General features: G+C 40.8%; 1 protein-coding gene across 5 annotated transcripts in view; it reads left to right on the top strand.

Moving 5' to 3' along the window:
• Positions 1-5,821: 5,821 nt before the first annotated feature.
• The window catches only part of SMAP1 (small ArfGAP 1), an 88,583-nt gene continuing 80,268 nt past the window's right edge, over positions 5,822-14,136 (top strand). For 3 of the 5 annotated variants that reach the window (XM_044421597.1, XM_044421598.1, XM_044421600.1), the window contains exon 1: positions 5,822-6,192. In XM_044421597.1, the coding sequence (XP_044277532.1) occupies positions 6,075-6,192 (118 nt within the window). In that variant the 5' untranslated portion in view covers positions 5,822-6,074. Of the gene's footprint in view, positions 6,193-11,819; positions 13,913-14,136 lie in introns of those variants that run through there. The other 2 variants (XM_044421599.1, XM_044421601.1) reach the window with 2 other exon arrangements.

A 14,136-nucleotide genomic window follows, 5' to 3' on the forward strand; every position in this document is an offset into this window, starting at 1 on the left:
TGTAGGAGAGGGACTGAGGTATAATACAGATATTATTTTCTGATTCCTGCTGCATGGTTTGAAGTTTCATTCTGAGCTTGATGTTTTTGAAGCCCTCTGGATATCACTTATACCCCAGCCTGTTGTGACTTATTTCCTACAAAATATGTTTAGGATTTCGGCACCCAGTGCTTTCTTAACTTAGGGGAACACTGGTTACAGTGGGATAATTGGATCAGAATCCTTGCTAGGTGTGCACTGACGGTTGGTGTACTAGAGTACTAGAAGTTGCTTCCAGCTTTACATCCCTACTTCTAACTGGGAACAGTAGCAAGGACATTTCCAGGCCAGGGACTGGGTGTGCTGAAAATCTAAACATTCGTTTTAAAATAAAAGCTGCATCAATACAGAAAGCTCTTGCCAGTAAACTGCCTAAAAGCATTAAAACCGGAGAGAGAGGCACAGCGAATCTATGACCACAAATGAAGAGAGCACAGCTGCCCCACGGCTCACAAAGAGCTATGGGGATTCTGTCTTCCTGCTGATTTACCACACCATGAGAATGAAGGGAGGCTTCAAGAAATCCAGCTTTAGGAAAGTAACTTACACTATTCCACTGTGGTAATAAATTCAGAAAGCCATGACCAATGCCTGGATATCTGCTTACACATGTTGTTGCTAGCTATTTTCTTATATCTCAAGGATTAGTGATTGTTAATGCCTTCCTGTGGATTTGGTTTCTTCTTTGTGTATCTTTAACAGAACCTTTGGTTCTGTCTAAATTGGCAAGAAAGTTAGGCTGGAAAAAAAATGACAGGCACCCAGGATCCCTAAGACTGAGTTGCTAAAAAGCCTCGGATCCAATTCACTATTTTAGCAAGAAAGGATATGTTAACATATGTATGGTCCATATCAAACCTGCACTGCAACAACCTAATTACTTCAGCCAGTCACATTACAAAACAGTTTTAGTACTTCTAATATGCCCTAAAACCTATCCTAGTCTTTTTAGGAGGATTAAGCGCAATGACCATGGAACTGCAAGGATGGGACTGGGAAGTCTGGCCAGATCATAAAGCAAACTTGGACTTGCAATTTTTAAACAAGAGCAATCAGCTTTTTTGCTGTGTGGATTCATTTCCTGTAGGGAAATGGGTAATGAAACTAATTAGTTAATTATTAAATAAATGACTGCCTCCAGCATTTATTGAGGATAGGCTTTATTTAAAGTACATCAGTTAAAATCTAGCACAGCTCTTGTATCCCGAACAATAGATCATGTTTGGTTTCTTTGAAATCAGACTCAAGTTAACTGTAGCCATTTACTTGTAATCTACTTTGGGTCTGCTTCAACAGTAGTCTTGATACAAGTTATAGGCTAAGTGATATTTAGTCAACATTTCAAAAAGAAAAACCCCTCAAATTGCACCAGGAGAAGAAAAGTTTAGTGAGCAACTAGCGCAGTTAAGAAGCCAGGGTGCCTGGATTCAGTTCAAGAATGAGCTCAGTGCAGGTCAAAATTCTGTGTGTGGTGTTGTGTGATTGAGCAAAGGATTCCTGTAACTAGCACCTTTCTGTGACCATCATAAGAAGTCTTTTGATAATTGGGGGGAAAAGAGGGGAATTTCTTACAAAGGCAACCATTCACCCAAGCAGGCTTTAACTATAGCACAGCAACAAGATAGGGGGAGACATGTTTAAAACTGTCTACAATATTATGTTGTTTAATATTTCTTACTTCTTTTTTCTGCTAATATGCTGTCATAGGCAGTGGAAGAGTATGCCAGAAATAATGCTTACCTAAGCTTGTTAATATCAGTATGACTTGCAGTATTTATCAAGCTGGTTATATTCTTTAGTATTATAAATCAGGCATTTGCTGTGCAGCCAGAGGGCAAAGGAGATAAAGGGTGAGTGCAACAGCACCTTCTTCTTTAAAAAGGATTCTTGAACTCCTAAAGGCAGAAGATACACCTGCTTCTAAGCACAGAAATGCAAGTTATAATCTCCCATAACAGCGGATGGTTCTGTTTTCATAATTATGATATCAAGGATGTTACATAAGTTCTGTGGATACTTAGGACTGTCTTTCTCATTGTCAGGGAGAACCAGTGTGTGACTCATCCAGCTCTCTCCGGCATTCTTTTGCAAGATATAAATAAATTTACAGAGAATTAGTGCTGTTTACCAGGAAAAAGCAGTTACAACCATGGCAATTAAGAAATCTTCATCTTAAAATAAGAAAAGATGAAAAAGCTGTTCAGGACAGATCTATGTTTTCCATTAAGGAGCACATTTTCTTCTTATCCTATATCCACAGTGACCCCTTGGCTGCTTAATAAAACATTTTTTCATCAGTCAAGTTTACAAAACCATTGATGAGGCAGATTTGTCTGGAAAAGTAAACAATGCTAAGCCCTTTCTCTGCATTTCTATCAAATCTTTTTCTAGTTAGGTTTTTTTGTGTTATAATTCTTTTTAAAAAATTCTGGAATTGCCTGTACCTTAGCTGTATTCACATTGGATTTGATTTATGGCTTCATGTTATAGCCTACAGTCCTCAGAAGTAATCAGGTATGTGCAAGGATTGCTGTGCTGTCACAGCTTGGTGTGGCACTGACAGTGCAAATAACCCATGATATAATCATTAGATCTAGAATCACAGCAGCTACACCCTTACACAACACTGGAATGGGCAGAAAGTGGGGAGGGCTGCCTCTGATGCACATGCCGCCACAGGGGCTCTACACACACAACCTTTTTCTTTATATATGGTAGGACACCTCACAGAAATGTAACTGATAGACACAATGCCACTTGGCTCTGCAACATTTTCTCTCTTCCTTTTCAGAACATGTATTCAGTTCCTTGAAGAAACAAGCAACTTTGATTTCTTCATGCTTTTAATTCCTAGAATGGTTTGAAATTATAGTCAAATTACCTGTATGAATTTGCTAAAAGCAATCATTTTAAGTAAAGTATGACTTGCACTGTTGCTCTTTGTGTTACTTTCCTTTCTCTATGTTTTATATGCAGTGTGACAGATATCATTAGCATTATTCTTAAATTTATAATGTACACATGCAGCCTTCATTTTTGCTGGGGTGGATGGGTTGAAGAGAATGATGATTTTTTTAAAGTCCTAGACTGCCCATTGATCTATGGAAGAGATTATCAATAACTTTTTGTGGTAACTATATATTCAAGGTCTGCTTTCAATTGTATTGAGTAACCATAGTATCCAACCTCACTGGAAGCTGCAGAGTGTATGGCACCTCCAGAATAATCAGTATTTGAGGAATGGCTTAAATAAATTCAGCATGATGTCACAACTTCTGTCACAGGAAGAACAATCAGGAACCTGAAGTATGTTCAGCATTTTCGGTGGTGGCCCACCATCTTTGGAATAATCTCCCTGCTGTGGCCCACCTGGCACCAAATTTGCCACCTTTTTGGTGCCAGGTCAAAAGAGTCCTCTTTGAGGAAGACTTTAAAGATCTTTCTGGTCATTTAGGGGCCTGAAACAATTAGTCGGGTCTCTTTTTACTCTTGGTTGTGTCTTTTTACTTGTCTTTTAATTGTGTAATGTGTTATGTTATTTTAAATCCTTGCTAATAGTTTTGATCTATTGTATTTTATTGTTTTTATACCTTGTTGTAAACTGCCCAGAAAGCTTTGGTTACAGGCAGTATAAAAATGTAAAAAACAATTTGAATGCTTCTGCTTTATACTATTTCAAAGAGTTTCTTTTAATTTTCATGCTTGTGATCAGTGTTGACACTGATCAGTTGGCTGAAAACTTCGAACATACTGAGACCCCCTCACAGTTGAGGGTAAACTTTGATCTATTGTTGTGGGTGTCACAGTGTGCATGGGTTCCTGAAGGCCTAAGACCCAGAAGAAAATGAGGAATGAAAAGGCATGATGGGACTGACCAGACTGAGAAAACAGAGAGGCCGGGGGTGGTTGGAGAATGGAACATAACACATAAGATAAGCCCACTCTGTACTATGAGGAGAGACAATGGAATGTGATGAGAGTGTATGCGTTCAAGATAAAGACCAGCATGTTCTGTCAGCCAAGCTCAGAGAAGTTCACTGTTCAATCCAGTAGGACTAAGCTGATAGAGTCAACTTTAAGGTATAAAATGACTGGGCTTTCCAGCTCCCGTGTGTGCCAGAATAGTGCTGCAACTGGTCACCCACAGGCCCGTTGGATCACCGAGAGGGTCTATTGGCTGTATGAGTGTTGCATGAATGCGAGTGTGAATGAGGCCTCTTGATATTGTTGCTGATGATTGCTGAACTTGTATTCTTATACTTCTGTATTCTTTATATCATAGAATAAATGTTACATGCATAGTGTTTAAAACCAGATCTGGTGTTCAGTCTCTCTTTGAGAAGGGCTTTCCTTGGAAACCTGATAGTCTTCTCTTTACTGAATCAAGGACCACTTTATTACAGTCACATGGGGAGGGATTTTTATCTTGATTAGGACACTTCCCTGCCAAATTGTTTTGTGAGCGGCCCCAAGGCTTCAGCGAATGGGGCAGCATAGACATTTTCTAAATAAATAAATAATGGGTATTGCCTGAGATTATGCTAAGAGCAGTTTGTGGGGGGGGGGGGTATTCTTCAGCCCTTCCCATGTGGAAAAAGACAGTTCTTTCTACATTTATCAGGTCATTCAGAACTTTCTAATATCTGCACATTGCTACAGAAAGGGTGGGAAGAGGATCAGGGGCTACCCCAAGCACATTAAAATACAGTAATGTTCGTATTTGATCTATTTTCTGTATAATCTTGTGAAAAGTGCTAAGTTTATGGATGCTGCGGATGTCCCAGGTTCTTTAAATATGCAGTGTGACCTCTGCAAGGCTGTAATGTATCTGTGCAGGCTTAAGTACTTTCATCCTTGAATGAACCAGAATTTCCCCCCTAGCCATACTAGGTAAGGCTGCAATGCTCAACATCCTCGGAATGCATCCTATTGAACCAGGGACTAACTCCTGAGTAAACATGCACAGGATTGGCTGCAAACAAATACGCAACAGTTACTTTTAAAGTGTTCAAAGCGTCCCTTCTCTTCCCATCCCAGCCGGGAAATTGCAATCCTCGAAAGTTTCAGTCCAGAGAATCTGCAGCCTTGGCTGGGCAATGTCGCGGGAAAATCAGAACCATCACAGAACATCTATTTCTGAAGAGAAGAGGCAAGGCGCGAACTGCCCTACTTGCAAATGCACAGCGTGCATCGTGGGCGACGCTGCGATGACGTCGGGAAGCCACAAGTCCCCAAGCAATTAAGAAAAGCGGGCAGGGCGCTCTCCACGCGCGCCTGCGCTTCCCCTCTTTTTGCAGGCGCACGGATACCGCGCTCCCGCGGAGACCGATGACTCACCACTCCTCTGGAGCCACGCCGCGGGAGTTCCCGTGGGTGGGGGGCCGCGCTCGACAGAGCCGGAGACTAGACTGCGAGGAGACCTCTTCCCTGATCGCCAGGCAGGCTTTTCTCGGGCGTTGAGCCTCGCTGGCCTCACAGTCACGGGGATGTACTAGAAATAATCGAGCCCGGCCTGCCTGCCTGCCTGCCTACGCCCTGTCACTCCCTAGGAACTACTTTGTTAGGAGGAGGGAGAAAGGAGGCGGCGTGGAGGAAAGAAGCACACGCGTCACGCGGAGAAACGGTGACGAGCAATGTCGCGGAAGTTCTTTCGTAAGCAGACGCCGCCGAAAGTAGTAGTTCCGGTTGAGGAACTCGGCGCCGCTCCGCCTTCCTGAGCCTGACTTTCCGGCAGCCGCTGGTTGGCTGCGCCGCTCCCCTGCTGGCGTGACGAGCGGCGGGGGAGGAGGAAAGGAATAGGAAGCTCGGTCGCCGCCGCTCCGCTCGGGTTGTCGGCTTCGGCTGGAGTTCTTCCCTCGGCTTTCTGCACTGCGCCCGCCCGACTCCTTTCTCGTCCCTCCCTCCCTCCCTCCTCTTCCACCACCACCCCCTCGGGCTCGCCTCTTGCCACCTCCTGTCGTTCTCCGCGCGCTCTCCCCTCCCCCCTCCTCCCCCCGCCTCATCTCTCCCCCCTTCCTGGCCCGTCTCCCTTCGCCATGGCCACCCGCTCGTGCCGAGAGAAGGCACAGAAGCAGAACGAGCAGCACCAGGCGATCCTGGCCAAGCTCCTGCGGGAAGAGGACAACAAGTACTGCGCTGACTGCGAGGCCAAGGGTACGTGATGGGTGGGGCGCGCGGAGAGCGGGGCCGGCGGCGCCCCGGCAGCGGATGCGGGCGTGGCGCGGCGGCCTCGGCGGGGGACAGGTGAACAGGGGTGACGGGGTCGGTGGCGGGGACAGGAGGCCTCCGCGCCTGCGTCTGCCGGGATGAATGGCCCCTTTCGTTCGGGAGGGTCGTGCACGCGGGAAAGGGACGAGGGACGATGACAGCGGGCCCCGGCTGCATTACGGCATGTCATGGTGGCATGCCTCTGCGGTGGCCTTCCGCCTTACCCATCGCTGTTGGCCAGCGCTATCTTTGAAGGCACTCCTTCCTTCCCGTTGTCGTCTTTTAGTGCTTGCGATGTATGATGGAAAGTTATTTTCTGTTTCCATGGTTGCTGGAAGGTAAAATGTTCGGCTGTGATTGAAACATCTCAGTTGTCTTTAAAACCCAGCTTTAATTTGAACCGTGATCTACTGGGAGTAGGCCTAGACCCACAAACTGCCCTTTGCAGAGGTAGCAGTGTGGTTCTTTGGATTTTTGCTAATATATGGAGTGATGATTAGGATAGATGATTGTATTTTCTGAACCCCGATGCTGTGAATTGATTATAAAGATTTGCAAACAGTCTAGAGTCTAGACTGTTTACCTCTTTAACTGAAGTTCTAACTCCCTGATGTTGACACCTGGAAATAAACTCCCACTGAACTTAATGGGATTTACCTGTTTAAAATGGGAGTGCAATGTTAGTTTCCCATCTTCTTATGAGGTTAGATTTGCTGTTTATAAGTGCAACCAGATGCAGAATGGATTTCAGGGTGTTATTAATTAACACTTGGAATCAACACAATATTAAAACATAGTTTTAAAAGAGGTGCAACAAAAATATTGGACGAATAAACATTTTTCACCTAACTGAAAAGAAAAAAGGGGCTTAATCTGGCACTGAAAGGAATATGGTGTCTGTACCAGGCATATCTCCATAAGGGCATTCTAACGTCAGGGTGCCTCCATAAGAAGACCTTCTGTTTTGGACATACTCTGGACATTTCATCTGGAATTATATCAGTGATGGCATATAAATCAATGCAAATGGGTAGAAAAATGGGATATATATGTGCTGGAGCATTATAAAAAATGTTGACCTAGATGATATGTGATTGCAAGTATCAGGAATGAGCTATGGTAATACAGAGTAGTGCTTTTTTATTTATCACTTTAATCAGTCAAAACATTTTTGTCTTTTTGAACAATAGCTCACTAAATGCAAAACTTTCCATTTGTATGTCAGGATAATAAAATCCAATGTTTTTGATCAAGGTTTCCCTTAGTAATTTTCTTGCTGTTTCTTGGACTTCTGGGTATCTGGCACTTGGACATCGTGCTCTAATGCTCTTGCTTTACTTAGATGGCTTGTTTTACAAGGTGGTGCTCTGTTGTAGAGCACGTGCTATTTCTGTTGCACTGTTTTGTTTACCATGCTGTTTCAAATATGCTTGAAAATCCAGAATGAGGATATCTTGATTGAGGTACACCCAGTTGTACTCTTTAAAAAAATAGATTTGGGTGAAATAGAGCATGAATCAGTGCCTGGAATCCGTAATGGTCTAAATGAGTACCAAGAACAGAAGCCCATCCAGACAAGATGGAGATAGATCTGGTGAGAGTTAATTTGTCTTGAGCATTGTTCATCCTTGTCTGATCCCATTACATGTTTCTTTTAGCAGGAATGAGTAAAGAGTAGATCTGCAGATAACTCTGACATGAATTCACAGCATTCCCCAAAACTGGGCATGCTGCCAGGGACTTCTGGTAATTGAAGCCCTAAAAATCTGGCAATCTACCCTTTTTGCCCCCTCTCCCAAACTTAAAAGATCAGGTTTTGGTCTAGCCTCTTCTCTAGAACCCCTGGTGGGAGATGTAGCAAGAAGTGCATCTGACCAAGGCTTGTGTTAACTGCAATCTATTTTACAGACTATCTGGGCATTGATATCTATGTTCTAGTATTATCCAAATTACACCACTGCAGTGTTGAATGCAAAGTTGTGTTTGAAGACATTGGAAACTGGTCCAAAGTATAGTTTCTAGATTTTGCCGAATGAAATATATCTTGCCAGTTTTTTATGCAAGTGGCCAGTGATCAATTCTTGAACATAATTCAAAAGTGTTGTTACCTGGGTATGAAATGATGTCTCATCCTGTTTCCCTTGCTATTTACATTGGCAGAAGGGCAACAAATGAGTCATATCAGTGGATGGTTTGCCTAAGCACACACTGGGAAGTTTCCTTCTTAACCGATACTGAATCACTTGTTTTAAATGTTGAAACTATGAGGATAAAAGGGTATCCTGATTTCAAAAGCCAGAATAAGTTACCACATTCTCCTATACACATCTTTTCAGAAGTGCTATTGAGTTCAACAGTACTTAATCACAGAAAAGTAAGTATAGGATTATTCTGTTAGTATACTTGAGCTTAAAAGCTCTGAATGTTACACTGACTCACTTGATAGGAAAGCTGAAGCTTCATTAGTTCATTTTTCAGGCTCACAATTTGTTTCTGCAGTGTACTACTTCAAAAGTTTTGAAGGTTTCCAGATAGGAAATCAGATCCTTTGTGACAAGAACTTTATTTTAGAAAGGAGGGAATACGCTTCATATACAATGTGAAGTAGTAGTAATACTTTGGAGTCCTGTGGAATAAAATGAATAGCAGAGTGTAATCCAGACCAGTTGTCAAACTTTCAGACTTGACTCTTACTTCTAATATTGTTTTCCATCATTCTTTGCTTTGTCTTTTTCTTTCATCCCAATCCATCTAAGAAGTGTATACAACTTGGAAATTTTGATGAAGTGGAAAAATCACAGTGTGTGTGTTGGGGTAGGCTATGGGAATCTTGGGAAAACTTGAATATATGTAATACTTTCTTATCAAATGAGAACTTTTTACTGTTTTAATTACAATTAATTACTGCAACTTTAAATATAAAATGTACTTGATTCTTTAAATACAATTTAATGTAAAAAAAAAAAAAAGGTCACCCTTTAGGGCAAATGCTCTCCAAATGTAGCTTGTATAAAAGAATCCTATGACCACTCTCTTTCGTGGCATTTATCCTCAGATAATTCTACATGTGATTACAGCTTCAAAATATAAACACTTTAAATGTAATCCTGTGCACCAAATAAATAGACCAAACTGAGTATAATGGCTCTTAGTCCCTGGTAAGCATATGTAGAATCATGGTCTTAGTTGGTTACAATCAGGATTGTAAAGATAGTATTGGGAAGAGCTGCAAACTAATGCACTTTCTTCTACCTGAGCACTCAACTAGAAAATCAGTTTTGGATAGAAAAGGCTCCTCCCTTCAGAAACTCTCCCTCCATGTGTAGAAGGCAACAAGAATGATGATAGAGTCTGTAAAGCTAGCTTCCTCTCTTTCTTTGCACATTTATTTTACTCAGCTTTAGAACACCTACAGTTGCACTAAATTATATGTAGCATGCTTTCCGGAATAGTTCTACCTCTGAATTTTCAGAGAATGTATGAGTTTTTAAACGTAATGCTGCTATCTGGACCAAGTGTTAGTCTTAGTCTCATATATATCTGATTCACTTCAAGCTCACAAGATGAAATAAGTTTGTGCAATATCCTGGCATAGTGTAAGTGTTTATAAACATGCCTGTAGCCTTTATAATTCAGGTTCCTGTGCCCCCTAATCTACCAGTGTGGGAATTGAGATCCTTCACATCTGGCTGGCCCAAACATATTAAGAAATGGCAGTATATAGCGCAAAGTTGGCATCAATAATATTCTACAGTCAAAGACTGGGTTCAAGGAAAGGAAGAGTAGCCAGAGTGGAACTTTCTCCATGGTGTGTGTGCCATTTGTGTACCACCTCATTTGCATAAGTACCTGCACTGTACCCAGGCTGCTGTGTTATCCAGGGTCAAGTAGTATGTGTCTCTATGTCTCTCTGTCTCTCTCTTTTTCAAGGGCCCCATGTGTCTATCTTCTCCCATTTCAGTAACCAATTAATTACTGGGTTAATGTTGAACAGCTTTTATCCTCCACTAAGTGCAAGAAAGAAAGAAATTGAACAAGAAACAAGATGATAGTGCTTATTCAAATTTTTTGCAGTATTTTTCTTGGGGTCATTGAAACACTGGATTGAAATCATTTTATCAACTGATGAAGAAAATATTTTGTACAGCATTCTGGACAGATGAGAACATGGGAAACAACATGGCAAGAAGTTTCTCATATTTTGAAAACTGGAGAAAAATTTGAAGCTCCACTATATCAAATTTATTCATGTGTTATAAAACAGAACCAATTATATTTATGTATTTTTATTTATTAAAAGCTTTTCTATCCAGTTCCCTACAAACATCTCAGGACAGCTTACAATAAATTATAGGATGCAATTCCATTGCGATTGCTTAGGGTTTAAATGTAAAGATGCATCTTCTTTAAAGAAAAATTAGCTTCCAATCCTGTACACATTTACTTGGGAGCAAGCACCATTGAACTCAGCAGGAATTCTGAGAAGATATGTTCAGGATTGTGTTACTAGTAAACTTCTAAATCCATGATTCTCAAAGTGCAAATGATGAAGTAGATGCTGATGTTTCGTTGTAATGGGCACTCAATGCAGTAATGATCTAGCAATTACTTTATGAGTAAAATTGATGCCTTCATCAAAGTAAATAGGGGGTTACAGTAAATAAGGCCTGCAACTGTAAATTACATTCAATTGCATACTTGGAAATTAACCACATTGAAAGTTACTTCTGGAAGACTAGACACACAAATATCACAAATGAATATCTTTCTGTTTAGCATGCATTGCAAGGATAAAGTAAAAAGCAGTGGTAGCAAAGGGTAAGTTCATAAAGGGGATGCATATAGAAATAATTTGGAAAGTATAGTGTGGTTATACTTGAGTTAAACATGTCAAATGGGGTATAGGTCATTAGCTGAGAAGTATATCAGCATTAATATGTAGCTAATTGATACTTAAAAAGAGATCTGATGGTATTTTAAGGGGTGAAGTAGTTACTGCCTTTGATTTTCAGCTTGAGGAAGAAAACCTTAATATCCTAGACACATAAAAAACTTTAAAATTTATTTATTTATTTAAAACATTTCTATGCCGCCCCCATTGCAACAAAGCCTCAGGGTAGCTCACTATATATATAAATAAATATATATATATATATATATATATATATATATATATAAACATTTAACCCCCCCCCCCGGTGTATTCTCGGCTAATTTAAAATCCTAATAAATACAATAATTTAGCAATTAAAATAAGTTTTAAATAAAAAGGTCTTAGCCTGGCGCCGAAAAACAAATAACGACGGCACCAGGCGGGGCGCCTCCGCAGAGAAAGCCCTCCTGCGGGTACTCATCCTCCTAATATCATTCACAGAGGGTTCCCGGAGAAGGGCATCCGTTGCCGATCTCAAGGGGCGGGAGGGCATATATGGGCGCAAGCGTTCCTTTAGATATCCAGGTCCCAAGCCGTTTAGGGCTTCATAGGTCATAACCAACACCTTGAATTGGGCCCGGACTTCAATCGCCTTTGAAAATGTTGGGCCAGGGTGGGGTGGAGGGGATTCCTGTAGAAAGAACTTGATTCAAGTTCTCACCAGAATTTCACATGTCTTGATCTTCAGTGGCCTCTAGTAAAATTATGGAACTCCTTGGGTCGTGTGCAATGAATTATATCAAATATGCTATTGGGTAACATAAGAAACCCACAGAACTCAGAAAGAAAATGTTATAAGGGTACCATTAAAGGATATATGAGAGTTGATGTGTGGCAAAGATCAATACTACTGTCATGTGTGTTTCAGTTTTAATCTATCTTACACTGTAAAATTTGAGACAGGAACTTCCATATCTTTTCCCCTTGGGAGCCCTGCTTTAGTTTTTGTAGTGCATCTGAGGGAACAGAAGGGTTATCCATAACATCCATATGCTTCTCTGCTTTGTCTCATCCCAGCCTGCTCTTCCTTCCACCTTCCTTAACTTGTGGATGACTGTATGTATAGCAGCAGTGAATGAGATCACAGGAACCACTCTTGTTTTCTTTGTGGTGGACATTGGTGAGAACTTAGCTCATTCTTGACTTTGAGACAAGAAGTGGAATTTGTTTGCTGGAGAACATGGTCTGCTGATTCCTCTCCTAAATTGTGCATCAGCTGGTATGTTAACATTTAAGTCTTCCTGCCATCTCAAGCTCACCAACCTTTGAGGGGGCAAATGATGATAACAGGCTTTTCTGAGACTCAGGTCTTTCTCTTGTGCTCAAGGCAATGTGATAGCTGAAAATGCTTTTCCCATTTGTCTCTAGGCTCTTTAATTTCAGGGATTGGTTTATTCCTCTATTCCCCACCCCCCAACTCCAAGCAATTGATAAACCCTCTCCTGCCCTACCAAACTTGCCAGTTTGATTCTTTAGCAGTACTCAGGAAAAGCAAAATTGGTAAATGTGTGGATGATTATCATGCTGTTCCATCTAAGTTTGTTAAAGAATAAAGATATAATTTCATGTTTTTTGTTTGTTTGTTTGTTTACTGGAGGTTATATGGTATATGGCACCTCAGCAGTGTGCTGGGTACACTTCTTGAAGGGTCTTTCCACTCATTATGGTGGTGGGCTGTAGTGGTTAGAAGTACTGGACTGGGATTAAGTGGATCTGGGTTCTAGACCCCACAGCCATGAGACTTATTGAGAGACTTTAGGAAAGTCACAAACGTTCAGCCCAACCTGCCTTATAGGGTTGTTGATGGTAAAATGAGGGTAAAATGAAGATGAGAACAGTCTTGTAATCCACCTTGGATTCCTTAAAAGAGGGTGGGGGGAATGTACATAATCATAAATAGTGGTTCCTAGCAGCCCACCATACTGCTCTGGTGTAGATTTGGGGGAACTCTGTTGGTACCCACCCTGCAGTTGATTGTGCAGGTAGCTTTATTCAAATCAGCAAGATCACGTCAATTCAAGTCAGTCTTATTTGGGACCACTTCATGCATTTTCTAAACAATACCCTTTAAAATTGAATAAGACTTTGAGATGAGATGTTTACTTTGTAAACTAGTTTGTGTGCTGCTATTTTTTAAAAAAGTGTGTTGTACTGATTTAAAATTTTTGCAAAGATTAAGCTCAGTTCAATGTGAAGATCCTATGATTGAAGTGAAGAGTTTGATAATTACATCTTATGGCAGTTTTATCTCCAGTCTTAAGCTGGAGAAAACTTTATTAAAGTAAATGTAGTAAGACTCATTAAACTAAATGCCTCAAAGCTGGAAAATTCAATGTTCAGGCATTCTTGTATTTTATAGCCAGACTTATATATTTAAGTATACAGATTGTATAGCTTGAAAACTATTTTATCACTCATCTGATAAATTAATGGAAACTGTTTATGTTTATAGTAAAGTATATTGTTCCTCCAGGGTGGATTTGATTTAAATCAGATTGTTTAACTTTAAATCTAGTCTTACTGACTAGTGATTTTAAATCATGACTTTCTGCATAATTTGCACGCATGCCTGTCTTATCCTTAGGTAGAAAAACTTCCTTAAAATGTTCCCAAACTGGCCTCTCTTTTACAGTCTGCTGCCATTATCGGTTTTTCCTTCCATGGAAAGAATAATATGATCAACCTCAGGCTATGCACAAAAGGATCCAAAGACTTGAGTAGTCTGTTCAAAAGGTTTGACTTTCATTTTTACTGCTTGCCCCTCATTCCTCACACTTAGCTTCTTGTGCAGATCTACTCCACTCCCAACTATCCTCTTCTAGTCATTTAATTTTTTGCAACTTAGCATTTAAGAGTTAAGGGGTTGGTTCTGTGCGCAGATTTGCAAAGGAACAATGGTATTAAGGTCTTTTTCTCAACTCTGTATGTTTATTCTATAATATTTTTGCTATGGAGGA

Source organism: Varanus komodoensis, unplaced genomic scaffold (genome assembly GCF_004798865.1).
Source record: "Varanus komodoensis strain SLA01 unplaced genomic scaffold, ASM479886v1 scaffold12, whole genome shotgun sequence".
Classification (NCBI taxonomy): domain Eukaryota; kingdom Metazoa; phylum Chordata; class Lepidosauria; order Squamata; family Varanidae; genus Varanus; species Varanus komodoensis.